Here is a 19,981-nt window from a genome sequence, read left to right on the forward strand (position 1 = left end):
CTTGTTGCCTGTAATTGGCTAAACAAGTGTGGCAGTACTTTATGTTCAAGTCATTACTTTTCACTGGGCTATCTGAACTTTCTACTAGGAATTATCAACATTCCAGTAATTCTTTTCAGACACCCTTAAGATTTGGGAATGACACCGAGATCATGAGGCTCAAATGTGATGTGTAATTAAGGAAGTATTTTCTGAGGCCTCCTTTATTAGGCTCAGCTTGGCTTCCTCTAATTGGTTTAGACTTCCACACCTGGAGCTGGACTAAGAGATGTCCCCTCAAACTTTTTTCTTGGAGTAAAATATCTCCTTTAGCTCACCCCCACTTGCCCACTCTAGGCCCCTATACCAGGTCCTGGATTCCTCAGAACGTAGGTTAATCCCAGGAACTTTTGAATCTGGCCCCCTGTCTGAATGGAAATAACAGGATGGAGCTCCCCAAAGCTCCAGATTCAGCAGCCCTGGTCTTCCCAGCCCCTGCAGTCATGAGCTCTGATGCAGAGATGGCCATTTTTGGAGAAGCAGCTCCCTACCTGTGGAAATCAGAGAAGGAGAGAATCGAGGCTCCAAATCGCCCATTTGATTCTAAGAAAGCTTGCTTTGCAGTGGATGATAAGGAATTTTACGTGAAAGGTATGATCCAGAGCAAGGAAAATGACAAAGTCACAGTCGAGACCCTCGACAACCGGGTAAGTGTTGATCTCAGATGTCCTTGCTAACATGGGCATCCCCCTTTGCCTTTGGAGTAGAATAGTAGAAATTGCATGCTGGCCCATAGGAATCTGAAGATAGAACAAGACTCACATTGATCTACTCTGAGTGAAGTGGCAGGTAAAAACTGCCATGGCACATACCTTTCCTCTGGCTCTTTCCTTCGAGGACTTGGGCTTTGAGAGTTTTTGTGATGTTTGCTTTGGAGAAAGGGGAAGGTGGTGGTGGAAGAGTTTGGACTGTTTAAGGGAGAGATTGATACAGATTGCTGCTGGATGGGCGAATATACCAAATAGAACTCTCTAGGCTGCAGAGTGACTTACAGAGGGAGCTCCAGAGGCAATGCCTAATTTAATGCAGAGAATTACAGAGCACCATTCAATTCAATCCTTACTGGACACGCACCATGTCTAGGTCACAGTGTCTATCACTCTGCAAATATGAGCAAATCTCAGTCCCGCTTCCCCAAAGTTTATCATCTAGTGTAGGAATCAAGAGTACATGGTGGGTATGGGGACTTCCCTGGTGGCACAGAGGTTAAGAATCCGCCTGCCGATGCAGGGGACACGGGGTCAATCCCCGGTCCCAGAAGATCCCACATGCCGCGGAGCAAATAAGCCCGTGTGCCACAACTACTGAGCCTGCACTCTAGAGCCCGCGAGCCACAACTACTAAGCCCGTGTGCCACAACTACTGAAGCCCGTGTGCCTAGAGCCTGTGCTCTGCAACAAGAGAAGCCATGACAATGAGAAGACCGTGCACCGCAACGAAGAGTAGCCCCCACTCGCCACAACTAGAGAAAAGCCCGTGTGCAGTAAGGAAGACCCAACGCAGCCAAAAATAAATAAATAAAATAATTTTTTAAAAAAAGAGTACGTGGTAGGTATGAATCGCAGTTCACAAATTCAAGCATACAAGACAGATGATGATGACGATGATGATGATGATGATTGTTATTATTAAACTTAACCTCTGGTGTCAGCCTCTTTTCACAGGGCCGGAAATAAATTTTCTGGAGTTACTATTGGGGTCCCCTCCCCAGAGCCATGCCACATTTTCAGTAATACCGCATGGGGTGTCACTGCCCCCCTGAAGGATTGCTAAGAAACAAGCCCCAGTTTCTTTTTTTTTTTTTTTGGAAAAGATTTTTTTTATCCAGTGTTTAAGTAAGATTAAAAACTACAAGATTTTGCTTGCAGTTGATGAGCAAGAAGAGAAAAGTTAAACCCAAATTATCATCTGATTGGCTAGTTAAAACGCTCTGACTCAAGATCAAATTATTCAGTGACACACCAGTTACTTTGTGTGGGCTGAGGAGTTCTGGAGCAAAACAGCCCTAAACAAAACATATCATCTGAGAGCACAGGGCTAATGGGCATATGAAATACTAAACAAGAAAGCTGATAAAGGGAGGCTGTCGCAGACCTTTTGCTATTTTAGGCTTCTAGCAGTTGGTTACCATATACAAGGACCTAGCAGCCAGTTATTTTATCTCTTGACTTATCTGAGGTTAAACAACTTTAACCCACTAAGCAGGAATAAAGAGACACTTTGTAGATGAGTTGGAAAACATAAAGCAGTCCCACTTCTCCAGTAGAATTTTAGTTGAATTAAATCATAAGAGAAACAATGATTACTGCACATATTGTCCTTGTCACACTGCATCTGTTGAGTAGAATTTCCATTCCAAGTGTTGTTTTCATCTTCACCATCGTCTTGAGTCCTCAATCTGTATATCTTGCCCTCCTTTTTAAAGTCTTCCCCCCGTTTCTCCAGCACTCTTTTTCTGACTGGTTCCCTTTTTTCTGAGTTGCTAGAGGATGCAAGGTTTGAGGATTCCAATGATGCTGCTCTCACCGAGGTCTGTGCAGGAGGAGGATTACTAAATAAGAAGTTGCTAAACAATCTCCAGATGGCAAGGAATGGGTAAAGTACTGTCCCCAAGAATGTCCAAAAGTCGCCACTGGAAGAATGTACCATGGATGCAGTTGGTCTTCCTGCTGGCAACAGTACCACTGAAGCACTTGGGGCAAGTTCCAAATCCAGTAATTTCTTTTTATAATCTTCTTTGGTAAATTCCCTCCTGGGAAACATTGTTGCTAATGAAAAATTACCGTAAGTGTTGCCAACAGTCTGTGCAGCAAACTGCCTTGCTGCTTCTAGAGGAGCATCAGAAGGGAACTGATTTGTGAAGGAAGAACCATCAGGAAGACGGAATTGAATTCTCGCAACACTGCTTCTTTCTGTTGTGGAAGAGTCTCTCTTGACTTCCATTTCTGCCTGTTTGGCCAGCAGGGCAGCAGCTTTAGCAGCTTCTACTTCTTCCTTTGTCTTTGCAAAACGAGCAGCTCTCTCTGCACGGTCCAGTGCAATCTTCTGTTTTATACGCTCTCGAGCTGCCCTATCTTCTGCCTTTTCTCTGTTCCTTTCCTCTAACATTCCTTTTGTTAATTCTTCTTCTTGCTTTCTTTTATAATCCAACATTTCTTTTCCAGTTTTCCTCCTCTCAATTTCCTCCTTAATCTCTCTCTGTTCTTCCTCTTTCCTTTTCTCTTCTCTCTTTTCTTCAAGTTTTTTGGTTAGTCTTTCCACTCTGACGGTGAGCTCCTCTGTAGGTCTCTGATTTGAACATCCACCAGGCTCTGGAGACACAGTGGCCTGGCCTGAAATTTCTCCTCCTGTTGCAGAATCTGACTTTGTATCAGAAGTGGGTGGTGTCTCACAGAGCTCTACATTTCTGGACTGACAGTTTTCAGAAGTGTTGTTCTGATCAAATGAGGTGGATGGAGTAGAGACTGAACTTTCTCACTGGCCACTATTTGCCACTGATATTTCACCTTTTAACGAGTGCATCTGCCGGACTTTGTGGATTCTGGTAACAAGTTCATCTGCAGGAACACTTCCTGCTATTACTTCCAAGGGAATTCCACTGTCTCCAATAAAGAAACTGGATGGAACACACACTACAGGATAGATCTGTGAAAACTGTAGGCAGGCTTCACTTTTGGTATCGATTTTCACAGCAACAAAACTGTTTGAAGATGCTTCTGTCACTTTCTCATCTTCCCAACTTGCAGCCATCTGTGTAGCCTGTTCATCATCACCTGCCACGAACACCACGACGACCGCGCCGCTCCTCTTGGCCGACGCGATGGCGGCCGGAATGGCGCCCTGGAACCACAGTATCGCTGCCCTCGGCACAGGCGCTCGCTCGGCGTGTTGCCGCCTCGGTCCCGGAGCCGGCCCCGCCTTCTCTGTCTTTGGGCCCCCGTGGACCGCCTCCGGCTCTGCACCGGCACGCGGGCCCATCAGCGGCTCCAAGGAGGCATGAAGCGCGCAGGCCGCGGCGCGCCCTATGACGCATGACGCTACGCGTCGCCGTTGGCAGCGCGACCCCGTCCTTTGTCTCGTTGGCAAGTCGGTGCGTGTGGCAGCCCGGGAGACCGCAGGCCCTGCAGTCCCGGAAGTGGAAGGAGCGCCCCAGTTTCTGAACCTTCAGGACACACAGATTTCTCCATCTTCCTTATGCTATTTTGGATGTCCCTCTCTCTCTAGTTTAGGGCGGTGGGGCAGAAGGGCTTCCTTTCCTCAAGAAATTTGGTCTATATCAACAAATCTCCTCCCTTTTATCTTTTTGGTAAAACCCTCAAAGCTCTTCTGAGGATTCGGGCTTTTGGAAAACAAACGCTAGAAAGGCTTACAGGCTCTCTTGCTTTTATGCCCTATTTTCTACCTTTCCTGAGTAATGGAGTGCCAGTTGTATGCTTAAAGGGGAGGGAAAACAGAGAGGGGAAAATTAGGTAATAGTCTCAAAATACTGTTCAGGCATGGACCATGCTTCAAGTCCAAATGTTTTAACTATTAGGGCAGCGGTGCAAGGAATTCTGGAAGCCTTGAAAAGACAGGGGAGAGAAGAAACAGGTCATGGAAGCGATGGCACTTCAGAAGAGCTTTGAAGGTTGCTAGATGTAATTTCAATGTAGATATATTCCAGACAAAGGGACCCACATGAGCAGAGGTATTGAGGTGGAGATTTACAGAATACACTGGAAGAGTTTTTTCCAATCTTCCAAGCTTGATCTCATTGCAGCACTCATAGCAAATGGGGTAAACAGAGGCAAGCTGCTGTGGCCTTGGCCATCCTGAGTTCCACCTGGCCACCCTGAGGCTGAAGGGCTCTATAACTTTGCACACCTGTAACCCTCTTCTGGCACACAGAATGGCATGCTGACTTGGAGGCATCAGACCAGAATTGGTTATACAGTTTGACCAGTCTTAGATTTATCAAGAACAGTTATTTACAGATCATCTCTGGGCACAGAAATGATCCATAAAGTTAACCACGGTAATGGGGTAATCTCACCACAATATCTCACCATTTTCACCCCACTGGTAGGTCACCACATCGGCTCTCCCACTCATCATGTGATTTTCCTCTCAATATCCAGACACTCACTCCGAACAGTGACCAAGTCTTCCCCATGAACCCTCCCAAATTTGACAAGATCGAGGACATGGCCATGATGACCCACCTACACGAGCCAGGAGTGCTGTACAACCTCAAAGAGCGTTACGCAGCCTGGATGATCTACGTGAGTACCCTTCAACCTCTCTTTATTCCATTTCCTTCTCTTAGTAAAGTCAAGATCCATAGGTTGAATTTTCTGATTTTCTCAGACCTACTCAGGCCTCTTCTGTGTCACCGTCAACCCCTACCAGTGGCTGCCGGTGTACAACCCTGAGGTGGTGACGGCCTACAGAGGCAAAAAGCACCAGGAGGCCCCGCCCCGCATCTTCTCCATCTCTGACAACGCCTATCAGTTCATGTTGACTGGTGAGTAATTTCTTTAATCCATATTTTAAAAAATAGTTTTAGTGAAGTATTCAAGTCCTTTAACTGCACTGGTTCTTAGTTAATTACTCGAGCCCTTCACAGGCTTTGGTCATCCAAACGGTGCAATGACCAAAGTGACCTCAGTAGATTCAGAGGATGTCAGGATGGAAAACCAGGGGCGCAGTATCTTCCATTACCAGTCACGGTTCTTAAGCCAGAGCTTGGGACTGAAGCCACACTAAGTACATGCTTCTCTGGGGGTGGATGTGAAGCACAAGGAGATGCGCTGCCCCCAACTCCAAAGAAACCCCCAACAGGAGCACACTTGGAAGAGAGACTATATTAGTAGCCACTTAGGAATGCAAAGTTGGAGAAATGGGCACAGCAACTTCCCTTCACCTGTTTTCTCAGGCTCCCTCTTTCTCCTCCTTAAATTTCCAGAATAGCAGATGAAATAGCAGAGATGTGGTAATACTGTCACCCTTGTCATGCCTAACATCACTTCGGTCTGTTCCACTTTCACCTGATTTGACTTGGTGCAGAGAGAAGAAGTAGAAGCAAACATCTGAGATCTGAAGATGCTTAAAAGTCATCCAGGACAATGTTGCCCAAACTTCAGCCATTCCAATGTCACATTCGCAATCCTGGCCATTTCTGCATATTTAAAATCTTTCCTTATAGTGACTGAAGTTCCGTCCATTTCAAAAAGGAAGAATAGGGAATTCCCTGGTGGTCCAATGGTTAAGACTCTGTGCTTCCACTGCAGGGGACACGGATTCGATACCTGGTCAGGGAACTAAGATCCCACATGCCACGTGGCGTGGCCAAAAATAAAAACAAAATAGGAACCGAACAAATCTGCCCTTTGATCTGGAGGAAAACTATTTTTTTAAAAAAGGAAGAATAATATCACTATTAGTATTAGTTTCTTAGGACTGCCATAACCAAGTACTACACACTGGGTGGCCTAAGCAACAGAAATGCATTGTGTCACAGCTCTGGAGCCTGGAAGTCTGAGATCAAGGTGTCAGCAGGGTTGGTTCCCTCTGAGGGCCGAGAGGGAGAATGTGGTCCAGGCCACTCTCCCAGCTTCCGGTGGTTTGCTGGCCATCCTTGCCATCCCTTGGCTTATAGAATCATCACCTTGATCTGCACTTTCATCTTCACATTGTGTTCTCATCTGTCTCCAAATTTCTCTTTTTATAAGGACACCAGTCATATTGGATTAGGGGCCCACCTACTCCAGTATGACCTCATCTTCACTAATTACATCTGCAATGACCCTATTTCCAAATAAGGTCACATTTTGAGGTACTGGGGGTTAGTTAGGGCCTCAACATATTAGTTTGTTGGGGGGAACACAATTCAACCTATAACACTCTTGTAAATGGAAAACCACGGTCACTGTCCACAAGTAGAAAGTAAAGGTGAAAGAAAAAGGCAATGACAACAAATCAGTGTCCATAAATTCTAATTAGAAGCTGTGGCTTCTTTCAAGTTCTAAGTCTGAGACTTGCTCTCTTTTTTGAAAAGGGAGATAAGAAAGCGCTATTGAGGAGGTAAAGATCTGTGAACACGAATAACTTCCACACTGTGGGACTCACTGTTCACTTCCCATGCTGCCCACGTTACACATCCAGCATTTGGGAAATCTGCACAAATTGTCTCCAAGAAGATTCGACATGCCGAAATCATCACACCACTAGTTAATGGCAAAGCCAGAACTAGAACTCATGGGCTCTGTCTACCCCCAATGTTGCCTGATTTGTATATCCTGCCTGTATGTTGTTTATTTATTCTGTCCTGCTTCCTTCTGCATTTCTAGATCGAGACAACCAGTCCGTCCTCATCGCGTGAGTAACCTGTGTTGTTGCCATGATGACTTGGAAGGGGCTGTCCATTCCTTCTGCTCTCCTTTAGCTCACTTACTTTTTTAAAAAAATTTATTTTATTGAAGTATACTTGATTTACAATGTTGTATTAATGTCTGCTGTACAGCAAAGTGATTCAGTTATACATATATATTCCTTTTCATATTCTTTTCCATTTTGTTTTATCACAAGGTATTGAATATAGTTCCCTGTGCAATGCAGTAGGACCTTGTTGGTTATGCATTCTATATCTAATAGTTTGCATCTACTCATCCCAAACTCTCAATCCATTTGTCCTCCATTCCCCCTTTCCTTGGTCCCCTTGGCAATTACAAGTCTGCTCTCTATGTCTGTGTATCTCACTTTATTTTATTTTATTTTACTTTATTATATTTTATTTATTTTTGGGTGTGTCGGGTCTTAGTTGCAGCACTCGGGATCTTTTGTTGGGGCGTGTGGGCTCTTCGCTGTGGTGTACAGGCTTCTCTCTAGTTGTGGCGGGCGGGTTTTCTCTTCTCTAGTTGTGGCACGCAGGCTCCAGAGTGCGTGGGCTCTGTAGTTGTGGCACGCAGGCACCAGAGCACGTGGGATCTGTAGTTTGTGGCACGTGGGCTCTAATTGAGGTGCGCAAGCTCAGTAGTTATGGTGTGTGGGCTCGGTTGCCCCGCGGCATGTGGGATCTTAGTTCCCTGACCAGGGATTGAACCCGCGTCCCTTGCATTGCAAGGCGGGTTCTTTACCACTGGACCACCAGGGAAGTCCCTCTCACTTACTTTTAAATCAACAGCGGAGAATCCGGGGCTGGGAAGACAGTGAACACCAAGCATGTGATCCAGCACTTTGCAGCAATTGCGGTCACTGGGGAGAAGAGGAAGGAGCAGCGGCCGGGCAAGATGCAGGTGAGCAGCTTCCTGCACCTGGAAGGCTTGCTGGAATGAGTATAACTGAAACCCCAGGTGAGCCCCAAGTGTCTGCAGGGCTTTGTGCACAGCACGAGGTCCTGCCCCAGGGGGTGTTTACGGGGCAAGGCAGGAAATGGCTCCACCTTGTGGACTCGGGCTCTAGCACCAGCTCCATCAGCAACAGCCGAGTGACCTTGAAAAACTCCACATCCTCCTTTGGAGAAGGAATGGTTTAGGCCAGTGGTTCTCAAACTGGAGTGCACGTCAGAATCACCAGGAGGGTTCGTTAACAACGGATTGCTGGTCCCCAGGCCCAGAATTTCTGACTGAAATTCCTGTCTCACATTCAAAATCCTGGCATGTTGCATTTCTGTCATGTTCCCATTGTTCATGCCCTGTCCAGGGATCACACTTTGAGAACCACTGGGCTGGACAGTAGTTTCCAAACAGCTCTGAAGTCAGAAAGGCAAGCAATCATGTGGGGAAGGGGGAAAGGTGAAAACTCTGCTTTCTATAAGTGGATTTCTACGTAATAATTCTCACAGAATATTTTATGCAACTTAAACATTTTTTTTGAGAACCACTGTTTCTATCATATGGGTCACTTTCATTGCTCACAGTCTGTTTCTACTTCTGAACCCGAATATCTGTATAAATGGGTCCTGGTGCATGCATGAACAGAGGTCTATATTTTACAAATCCATAATTTATGATAAAATGTTATCAGAGAAGAAAGGCCATCTGGGAGATTGAGAGGTAGCGGGTAGGGCTCCAACCTGGAATCTGGTGTGGCCAGAAGCCACTTTGATGCTGTGCTAAGACTCCTTCTACGATGGGACCTTGAAGCCTCCTTGGGTGGGGTGGGGATGGGCCTGTGGGTACTCAGCACAACTGTACCTGCCACCAGCCTGAGCTGGGCGACATCTCTCCCTGGGACCTTCCCAGAGCATCCACACTTTTGAGTCACTAGGAAGTTACTTCGGAAGACGTCCAAAGTCCTCTCTTTTCCTCTTCTCACTTATTATTAGGGAACCCTGGAAGACCAGATCATCCAGGCCAACCCCCTCCTGGAGGCCTTTGGAAATGTCAAGACCGTGAGGAATGACAACTCCTTGAGATTCGTTAAGACTCAGTCCAATTGTCAATGACCCCCAGAAAGAAAACCCTCTCCTCCAATGCTGAATATGAAAAATGGCCACATAAACTAGGATATACCTGGCCTTAGTCTACCCCCAAGCGCTTCAGATCAAGCTGCCCAACCGGGATATTCTGATAACCCTTCAAAGAACATTTTGTCTTATTCCCAGCCGAAGGAAGATTTAGCTGTTCTTCCCTAACTAATCAGCATCACCTCAGAGCCTCCTGAAGTCACAATGATTCAAGATTCAAATTCCACAAGTACAAAATGACTTCTCTATGCTAAAATTGGTCTCTTCAGGTGGAAGCATTTTAAAATACATAAGTCCATTGAACAGTATCCACTGACTTATTAGCCATGAAAACCTTAGTGTGAAGTTAGTTAGCAGATCTGACCTTCTCCAAGTCAGGAGGTGCTGGGAGGAGGGAAAACCTGGTGGAGGCAGCAGAGCTCAAAAATTGGGAAGAAGTTGATATTGAAGATACTGAAGGATATGTCCCATCCTTCAATGTTTCACTTAGGATTAGCTCAACCAAAGAGGCATTTACTTCTGACACTGGCAAATAAACAAGTATCCAGTCTCCTATCTAATTTCACTGGCCAGTAGAGCAAGTACCCAGAGGCACTTGCATTCAGCAGCTAGAACTCCTGAAGAGCGAACACATAATTCACATAAACCTACACTGGTCCTTCATTAACTCTTCTTAGGCTTCATTCAGAGAATACTGAGAATACTACTGAGGATGTACTACATTCCAGGGTCTGTGGGTGAACAAGCAAGGCAATATTTTTGCGCTCCAATTGGCTCACAGAGTGGTAGCGACCAATTAAGCAGATGATGTAAGAAGGGAGTATACACACACACATATATACTATATATAATTTCACCCCTCACTCCCCAAGACTGGGGGAACCCAAGTGCTGAGTGGGTCTTTGGGGAGCCAGGAGGCCTGGCCTGGGGGCTAGGTTTGCATGTAGGAAGTAGTAAGGAAAACTGAGGCAAGAAATCTCAGAAGTAAAATCCAGAGGCAAAAAAGAAGTCAGATAGTCCAACCAGGTTATCAGTTCAAAGGTGTTACAAAGAGTTTGAGCAGGATAAAGACCAAGGAGACAGTCAGGTGTGAGGTGGTCCCAAACAGAGACTTGAGAGGGAGCCTGCAGGCATCCCCAGAGCTGTGGGAACAGGTCCAGGTGCTTTGGGCAGAGCTACCTGAGTCTTGGCTGAGCCGGCGTGGGGACCAGATGCCAAGCAAACAGAGAGGAGGAAGGTCCTCATGCTTCTGGCATCACCTCCTCCGTGAGCCTACACAGCCCACCCATCCTCAGTAGTACCTAACAGAAGCTGGCTACAGTACCATAGAAAGAAAATAACTGTGTTTTTCAATCTGTCTTTGGACAGGGGACGTTCATTCGCATTCACTTTGGAGCCACAGGAAAGCTGGTGTCAGCGGACATTGAAACCTGTGAGTCCAAACACTCTATCTGGCACCTTGGCTTTGGCCACAGAGGCATCTCCTGGGGACCCTAAAATCACATCGTTTTTTGTTATCTTAGATCTCTTAGAAAAATCCAGGGTGGCATTTCAGTTATCCCGTGAGAGAGGCTATCATATTTTTTACCAAATCATGTCAAACAAGAAGCCGGAACTTATGGGTAAGTTCCTTGGTTATCATTCTCATCTTCCAAATCGATCACATTGGAAAAAAACTCAGAGTCAGTTGTGCATAAGATGCTAAAGGGATCCTTCTGCTTCACAGACCTGCTTCTCATTTCAACCAACCCCTTTGACTTCCCCTTTGTGAGCCAAGGAGAGGTCACCGTGGCCAGTATTGATGACAGTGAGGAACTGTTGGCCACTGATGTAAGTATTTTGTGTGCTTATTTACTTACGTAAGGAATTGTTGAATTTATGAACTGAGAGGTACCCATGATCTCAGGAGGAAGCTGGGATGCAGGGATGCTCAGTGATTAGACCCAAGAGCTCAGAGAATTAGTACAGATCACACCCCTCCCCCACTTGGTTCCATTTCAGAAGATTCCAGGAAATGGGAATACAGAAAGTTCTCCAAAATAGGCCTTCAGTTCCATTCTCCAGCTTTTTAGAGTAAATGTTTGCATGGATAAGGTCTTTAAAGTTTTTGTTGGAAGTTTTCAGGGTACAAAACCATCTACATGGTTCTTTTAAGAAAATCTAGAAAATACACAAAAGTCTAAAGCAGGAGAAAAACAGTCCCGCTCTGCAGCAGCCGTTCCATTCCTCCGGTTACCTGTCACCTCGGGCTCACAGTAGGCACCCACCTCCTCAATACACCTGTCAGGCCTCTGGCCTTTAGCTTTGGGGAGTATCTCCAGGGTCAATAACCATAATATTAACTGAGTGCATTGAGCACTCACGCATGCTAGGAACTGAGAAAAGAGCTTTGCCTCAACAAAACCTCTGGGATCAGCACCACTGCTACCCTCGTTTCATAAAGGTAGAAGCTGAGTCTTAGAAAAATAACACACGATTTGCACGAAGACAGTATGTAAACGACGGTCTGAACCCAGATCTGCCCAACCCCAGAACTTGCATTTTTAACCCTAACCCTAACCCCTAACCCCTAACCCTAACCCCTAACCCTAACCCTAAACCCTAACCCTAACCCTAAACCCTAAACCCTAACCCTAAACCCTAAACCCTAAACCCTAACCCTAAACCCTAACCCTAAACCCTAACCCTAACAACCCTAACCTTAACCCTAACCCGAACCCTAACCCTCTAACCCTAACCCTAACCCTAAACCCTAACCCTAACCCTAACAACCCTAACCTTAACCCTAACCCGAACCCTAACCCTAACCCTCTAACCCTAACCCTAACCCTAAACCCTAAACCCTAAACCCTAACCCTAACCCCTAAACCCTAACCCTAAACCCTAACCCTAAACCCTAAACCCTAACCCTAACCCTAACCCTAACGACCCTGACCCTGACCCTGGCCCTGGCCCTAACCCTAACCCTAACCTCATAGTGTTGCTGACCCTTCCATTGATATAATTGTATGTAATTGAACTTATTCAATATATCTATTAAACATCTGCCCTCTGCCCAACACCCTCCCAGGTGTTGGAAATGCAATGAAAATACTCCATAAGGTGCGCACCTGATGGGCACATTGTTAACAAAAGGCTTTTACATTTGCACCAGTAGTTTCTCCTTAAGGTCATCACTTGCCAATTAATGACCATGCTGTTTAGGAAGCTCATTAAACACCCAGGAGTCACGGTTCCCTGCAGGCTCTCCCGTTCTCCCTCGGGCACTCTTCCACCCTCTCTAGGTTTCAGTTTCCAGGAACTCGAGCCTATTGAGAGAGTGAGGAAATAGCTAATCTGGTTTTTGGATGATAGACCATAAACCAGATTTAAAGAAAAATATGTCATTGCTGGTTTTCATTCAAACAGACAGGTATAATGAAGGAAGGAACCCCTCTGGCCCTCCAGGAGTTGCCTGGGAACCTAGTCTGTGAAATACTTATACATCAAGAGATGGCTCTGAGCTGGAATTCTACAAAAGAAGAGTAGAGCAACCCAGTACAGCTTTATACCCCCTCAGCCGCAGGAGGAGAATGGCTGCAGGCTACTGAAAGCCAGCAGCATTGACAAATTAACTCCCCCCAGCCTTTGCCAAACCACAGTGGTACCTCTGAGTTCTCTGTTTCCTTCTCTATTCTGACTCTTTTCTCAATAAATCCACATTTCTTAATAGAGTGTCACAGTGGAAGCAAAACAGACCTTCAATTTTCAGACCTCAATTTATAAAGCAAAGGTTCTAGGGGTTTTGTTTTTAAATTAAAGGACCACATCATTTGAAAATTGTACAGGTTCTAATTCTTCAGTTCCAAGACACCAAACACACTGCATGCGGTCCCCATGGAAAGGCCCCTCTCAGCAGAAGCGCCACCGATTCCACAATGAAAGGGCAGCAAGGTGCCCTTCTCCCTTCTCTGCTGCCTGGATGGCCCCCATGTTTTTCAATCCATGCCCCCTGGCAAGTTTCTAAGGTGCAATTCTGAGACCCTTCCCTTTCCCATCCCAGCAGGTGGCCAAGGGCCGGCCCGGGCTGGAGACGTGCAGGAAGCAGAGCTGGGCCAGCTGGCCAGAGTGGGGTTTGGGGGTTCTCAGCAGGAGAAATCACCATGCAGGATAAATCCCTTGGCCTTGCCATAAGCCAAGGGCAAGTCTCTCAGGGCTACGGGCCCTCTCAGGTTCTCCTTGCAGATACCTCGCATGGGGCACTTGGCTACTTGGGAAAACCGCGCGGGAGTGAGCTTTACACCAGCAGATGTTTTGTAAAATTGAACGGGGTAGGCTCGGGCCTGTCCTCAAAGCCTCTACTCAAAGGCGAGCCCTTCCTGCGGCCGCCAGGTCAGGGGGCTCCGCGACTGTGCCGAACAGCTCTGGTGTGAGTCGTGGTTCCCTCCTCCACCCACCCCCACGAGCCCCCGTCCCCTTACCTGAGGCCCGCGGCCCTCCGCTCCGCGCTTGGATGCCGCTGGGGTGCCAAAGACCCACGGGAGGGGTCGTTCCCGGCCCGCACCGCGTCCGCGCGGCACAGCACGGTCTCGGCACTCCGGGCACGGGCGCCTGGGGCCGGGCGTCCCCTCTCCTGCGAGCGCGAGGCAGGAAGCGGCGCCCCTGCGAGGCCGCTAGCGATGCCCCGGCGCGCGGGCCCCTGCGGCGCGGAGACCGCTCCAGGCTGGACTCAGCGAGGCCAAGGCCGCCAGGACGAGCGCTTGCCGGGACCCGGCTCGGGCGGCGGAGCTGCAGGCCCCCACAAACAACCCAGTTTTTTAAATGGAAAAAGGACTTGAAAAGACCCTTCTCCAGATAAGACATACAAATGGTCAACAAACACCTGAAGAGATGTTAAACATCGTTAGTCACGATGGAAATGCACATTAATACCACAACGCCATACCCCTCCACAAACACTAGAAGGCCTATAATCAAGAGAATTAAAAATAACAAATTTTGGCAAAAATGTAGAGACATTGATACAGAGTTTCCCATGGGGAAAATGAATCGGTCCAGGAGATGGATGGTGAGAATATTTGTACAACAATGTGAATGTAGTTAATGCCACAGAACTGTATACTCAAAATGGTTTAAATGGTAAATGTTACTTTTAATCACAATGAAAAGAATGAATGAAGCACTGATGATACATGTTAGAACATGGATGAACACTGAAAACATTCTAAGTCAAAGAGCTCATGCAGAAAAGGTCACCCAGGTCATACTTAGCTCATGTGTTTTAAATCCATAAAGGTTTTGAAAATGAGGGAAAGTCTCAATAATGGTTTCAGAAAAAGAAAACTGGATCAGAATGGGAAAAGACATTTCCATAGAGTTGCGGAGATAGTGAATGTTGAAGTGGGCCCGTGGATAGGATTATAAGGTAGAACCATAAAATTTCGTCTTTGGGTCTTTATGTTCTGGTTCCCTGGGAGAGGACCCCAGTATTGCATAAAACACACTGGAGTAGTTTATGTGAGGTGGTGTATTTTGTACTGCTACTTATAGTTTTTTTATACACTTGAAATTACTGAGGAGTACATTACTTTTCAAAAGAACCAGGTCAAAACCATGCCCAAAAAAAGCAGAGAAGACATCCAACTTCATAATAGAGGCCAAGCCTTAACCAGATGCGGTTCACCTAAAGTGGTGACGCTCATCATTCTTGTAGGGTCCACGCGTTATTAACAGGCACCATGGGAAGGTTATATTAGGAGCCACTGTGTCTTGGGTGCTGTGGATGACCTGGCTTTAGTAGAAACAGTGGGATTTCTGAATTCTAGTCTCCCACATCAAACCACCAAAAACCTGTTAGAACTAATAAACGAATTTAGTAAAGCTGCAGGGTAAAAAATCAGTACACAAAAATCACTTCTCTTTCTTTCTTTTTTTTTTATAAATTTTTAAAAAAATATTTATTTCTTTATTTATCTTTGGCTGCATTGGGTCTTCGTTGCTGTGCACGGACTTTCTCTAGCTGCAGCAAGCAGGGGCTACTCTTCATTGCGGTGCACAGGCTTCTCATTGCGGTGGCTTCTCTTGTTGTGGAGCACGGGCTGTAAGACAGCAGGCTTCAGTAGTTGTGGCACACGACCTCAGCAGTTGTCGCTCGCGGGCTCCAGAGCACAGGCTCAGTAGCTGTGGTGCACGGGCTTAGTTGTTCCAAAGCATGTGGGATCTTCCCAGACCAGGGCTCGAACCCGTGTTCCCTGTATTGGCAGGCAGGTTCTTAACCACTGAGCCACAAAGGAAGCCCTAAAAATCACTTGTCTTTCTATACACTAATAATGTGCCATCAGAAAGAGAAATGAAGAAAACAATCCCATTTACAATTGCATCTAAAAAATAACTGGGAATAAATTGAACCAAGGATGTGAAAGCACACTGAAAACTGTAAAACACTGATAAAAGAAACTGAACAGACACAAATGAATGGAAAGCTATCCCGTGCTCATGGATGCAAAGAACACTGTTAAAATGTCCATTCTACCAAAAGCAATGTTCAAATGCAAAGCAAGCCTGGTCAGAACTCCAATGGCATTCTTCACAGAAATACAGCAAACGTTCCTAACATTTGTGTGGAAACACAAAGGCCCCTGAATAGCCAAAGGGAGTCTGAGAAAGGAGAACAGGTTGCAGGCATCTCGCTCCCTGACTTCACACTACATTACGAAGCTACAGTCACCAAAAAGTGTGCAATTGGCACAAAAACAGGCACACAGACCAGAGGAACAGGACAGAGACCCAAGAAATAAACCTACGGTTATGCGGTAAGTTAATTCACAAGAAAAGAGCCAAGAACATACACTGGGGAAACAACAGTCCCCTCAATAAATGGTGCTGGCAAAACTGGACACCACACACCAAAGAACACTGCACTCTGTCTACACCACACAAAAACTGGCTAAAAACCCAGTGTTCCACATGAAGCCCTTCCTCTCCTGGGTCCTCTGAGGACAGACACCCTCAGCACTCAACTAGACACAAGAACCTTCTCCCCCACTTTTCCTCACCTTTTCTTTTAGCAGCGTCACCTCCCAGCAGGTCCAGAGGAGACCTGCCTCCTGTCAGCGTGAACTGGACCCCACAGTGTCCCAAAGCCCCAGTGGGTCCTGAAGAGACCCGGCTTCTGCTACATCCATTCTGCTGTGGAAATTCAAATTGAAATAGAGCCAAATGACCCATGAATTCTCCAAAATAGTTAAGGAGCAGTTAACTAGAAACCGTAAGAAATGAAATGATTATAGACACAGACTTATTTTTTTTTAATATTTATTTATTTAGCTTCGCTGGGTCTTAGCTGTGTCACACGGGACCTTTTTCTTTTTTAAGTTGCAGCATGCGAACTCTTATTTGAGGCACGTGGGATCTAGTTCCCTGACCAGGGATGGAACCCAGGCCCCCTGCACTGGGAGCACGGAGCCTTAGCCACAGGACCACCAGGGAAGTCCCTAGACACAAACTTTAAAACTTATGCCAAATTCACACAAATTTATTCACAGACATTTCAAATGCAAGGCTATGAAAATTACAGAGAAACATAGAAGAAAATCTACATGACCTTGGATTTCGTCTATAGATCACGAGCTTTGAGTTTTAACATACAAGGCCAATCACAAAAGAAAAAAATATGGTGGACTTTATAAAATTAAAGATTTCTACTCTCAAAGACCTTATTCACAAAGTCAAAATGAGGCAGGAGATAAATGGTCACCAGCCTACGCATTTACAACTGACCTCCGGTTCACACTTCCTGGGGTGAGAAAAAAATGGGCTCCTGGCTGGACATTCATTACCAACCCCCTGTTTACTTTTCCTGAAACAAGAGACAAACGGGCTCTAGGACTACATATTTATGACCGGACTCCTGTCTATATTTCGAGGTCTGCACCTCGATATGAAAACCAGCAACAGAAATAGGGTAAATAACCAGACATTGGACATTTTTATGGGAGGGACAGAGTGGGACTAAACCCTGTTAAAAGATCAAGAGGTCATACATTTCTCATCCTTGGGGCAAGGGAAACATTGCACATGTGCAGAAAGGTTCCTTGGGGGTCAAAAAGGAAGGGGCACCACCCCAAAATAGGTGATGCTAAGGTCGTCCCACAGGCCTCTGGGTGGTAATCCATCTTGGAAAAAAGTTGCGCACGCATGTTGGGGAGGGTCCTAGGGCAGGGAAGGTGTGGAAAAAGAAACCAGATAATTGGCCAGAGGTGAACAGAGACCCGGAAGAACTGCCCTATATAAGTGACTTAACCGCCTCTCTACTGCACTCCTCCTCATTAGGGAGGGTGTCCACACCCTTTCTCTCCGGGTGTGCATCTCTGCCTTGCTTCTGTCTTAACTAAACAAACTGTTTCTCTGTGTGCTCTCCCACTTGTTGCTGTGCTATGTCTCTAATAATAAACTTTGTACCTGTTTTTACAGTTTTTACCTCTATGAGAAATGCATTTTTCACTGGGGGCAAGAGCTAGTGGGGGTGGTGGCTAGGATTCCTGGTTTTCATCCAGGCTCCCCAGGTTCAATTCCTGGGCAGGGAATGAAGATCTCGCTTCATGCCACCACTCACTGCCGCCTCTCCAAGATAAAAAAGACAAGCCACAAACTGGGAGAAAAATACTTGTAAACCACATATCCAGTAAACGACTTGGACTCAAAATGGACACAGACCTCTAGAACAACCCCATTTTAAAAATGGGTAAGGATTTGAACACACACCTGGCCAAAAAAGATATACAGCTAATAAAAATCATACAAAAATTATACAAAAAATCATATACTATTAGGGATTTCCAAATTAAAATCGTGAGCCATCACAGCACACCTACTAGGATGGCTAAACTCCAACAAAACCATGGCAACACCGACTGCTGGAGGGTGAAGAGCAACCCCTCCTCATGGCTGGGGTGCAGGCACAGCCACCTGGCAAGACAGTTCCGCAGCTTTTTTCCACAACTAATCAAGCCTCCCCTCGGGGTCCAACAATTATGCGTCCAGTATATAGGCACTGCTTTGAAAATCTATGTCTAAAAGCAGAAAAGGATGCAGTTATGCACAGCAGCACTATTCATAATGGCTAAAAACCTGAAGAAATCGGGATATCCTTCACTAGATGACTGCATAAGCAAAGTGGAGGACATCCATGTCAAGGCGAGCAGAATACACCACGCCAATATATGTCTCTCTGGCATAAGGATTATTTCAGTCTCATTCAAAAAAAGAAAGATAGAAAAAACTGAGTAGAGACTGACCTTTTATGAAGGACATTTATAAGGAAATCTCCATTTGTAACGGAGTGTCCCTCTTTGCACCAGAAATAGAAGGATGATTAAATCTCAAGTCACTCTTATCAACGGAGAAGTCCCGACATAAATCTGCATACAATACCTTTGCTTACTGTGCTTTGCATGATAACCTGCCACTATTGGCTTCCCCCCTTCCCCAAGGTCTTTTGTTTTTATCTGAAGATGGTATTTGGTATTTAAGCTGATGGCTTTGGCCATTTCAGGGACTGACTCAATTTTTCTGGGTAGCTCCCCTGTATAAAGGAGGTATACATGCTGTTAAACTTCTGTTTTTCTACTGTTAATCTGGCTTTTATTAGACGGCGGGGGTGGGGCTCAACCAAGAACCTAGAAGGACAGAGTGAAAATTGTTTTTCCTCCCATACACATGCAATGGAATACTACTCAGCAGCAGAAAGGAATGCACCATCAGCCTATGGAAAGACATGGATAAATCCTCAGTATATACTGCTACGTGAAAGCATCCAGGCTGAGGAGGCTGCACACAGTATGACCCCGTTGGTGACATTCTGGGAAAGGCAAAGCTACACAGATGATAAGCAGATCATGGGGTGGGGGGTTTGAAGTGTTCCATGTGACACTCTAGGATGGATACCTGTCACTATGCATTTGTCTAAGCCCACAGATGTGTATAGCCCAAGGGGCCAATCATAATCTATTCAAATTTAGTTATTTACAGTGTAGGGGTATTACAGGATGGAATACTCAAGGTGACCAAATCTAACTGTATTAGAAATGCATGGAAAAATCTCACTGTAGGGGATGGGATAAAAGGTGCTGACCTAAGTTAACTGTGGAAATGAACACAATCTCTAAACTAAATGCAAAATGTACACAAACAGTGGACTTTATTTTATGGAGTTCTTTCCAGGGTGTAGCAGCTAACAATTCTGAAACCTCTGCACATGTAATCTGGAAAGGAGCAATGCATAGGTAAACGGCAGATAGTGGGCACCAAGCTTCTCATTGTGGGAGTGGGAAGTTACAGATAAGCAAGGGGAGAGCCTCTGCCCTCATAATACTTGGCTGAGCTTCCTGGGAGGATGGTGTGGGGAGTTCACTGGCCATAGGACATGCACAGATCTTTACACTGGGAAGGCTGTGAAGACATAGGAAACTCACACCCCATCTTTCCAACCATACCTGCTGCAAACACTCAGCCCTCTGT

General features: G+C 45.9%; 1 protein-coding gene and 1 pseudogene across 2 annotated transcripts; one reads left to right on the top strand and one right to left on the bottom strand.

Annotated features, from left to right (window-relative positions):
* Positions 1 to 425: 425 nt before the first annotated feature.
* LOC309621990 (myosin-13-like) lies at positions 426 to 13,711 on the top strand (the record flags this gene model as incomplete). Its single annotated transcript, XM_082409227.1, has 9 exons — positions 426 to 686; positions 5,157 to 5,300; positions 5,386 to 5,542; positions 7,368 to 7,395; positions 8,201 to 8,312; positions 10,853 to 10,916; positions 11,008 to 11,106; positions 11,211 to 11,314; positions 12,893 to 13,711. 9 exons carry the CDS (start codon positions 426 to 428, stop codon positions 13,010 to 13,012), a joined length of 1,089 nt encoding a protein of 362 aa, XP_082265353.1. The 3' UTR covers positions 13,013 to 13,711.
* On the bottom strand, positions 1,901 to 4,017 carry LOC309621989 (UBX domain-containing protein 4 pseudogene; annotated as a pseudogene). The gene has a single exon. The product of its transcript is annotated as a UBX domain-containing protein 4 pseudogene (transcript).
* Positions 13,712 to 19,981: the final 6,270 nt, after the last annotated feature.

This window comes from Balaenoptera borealis, assembly GCF_965194805.1.
Source record: "Balaenoptera borealis genome assembly, contig: HAP1_SCAFFOLD_1348, whole genome shotgun sequence".
Taxonomy (NCBI): Eukaryota; Metazoa; Chordata; class Mammalia; order Artiodactyla; family Balaenopteridae; genus Balaenoptera; species Balaenoptera borealis.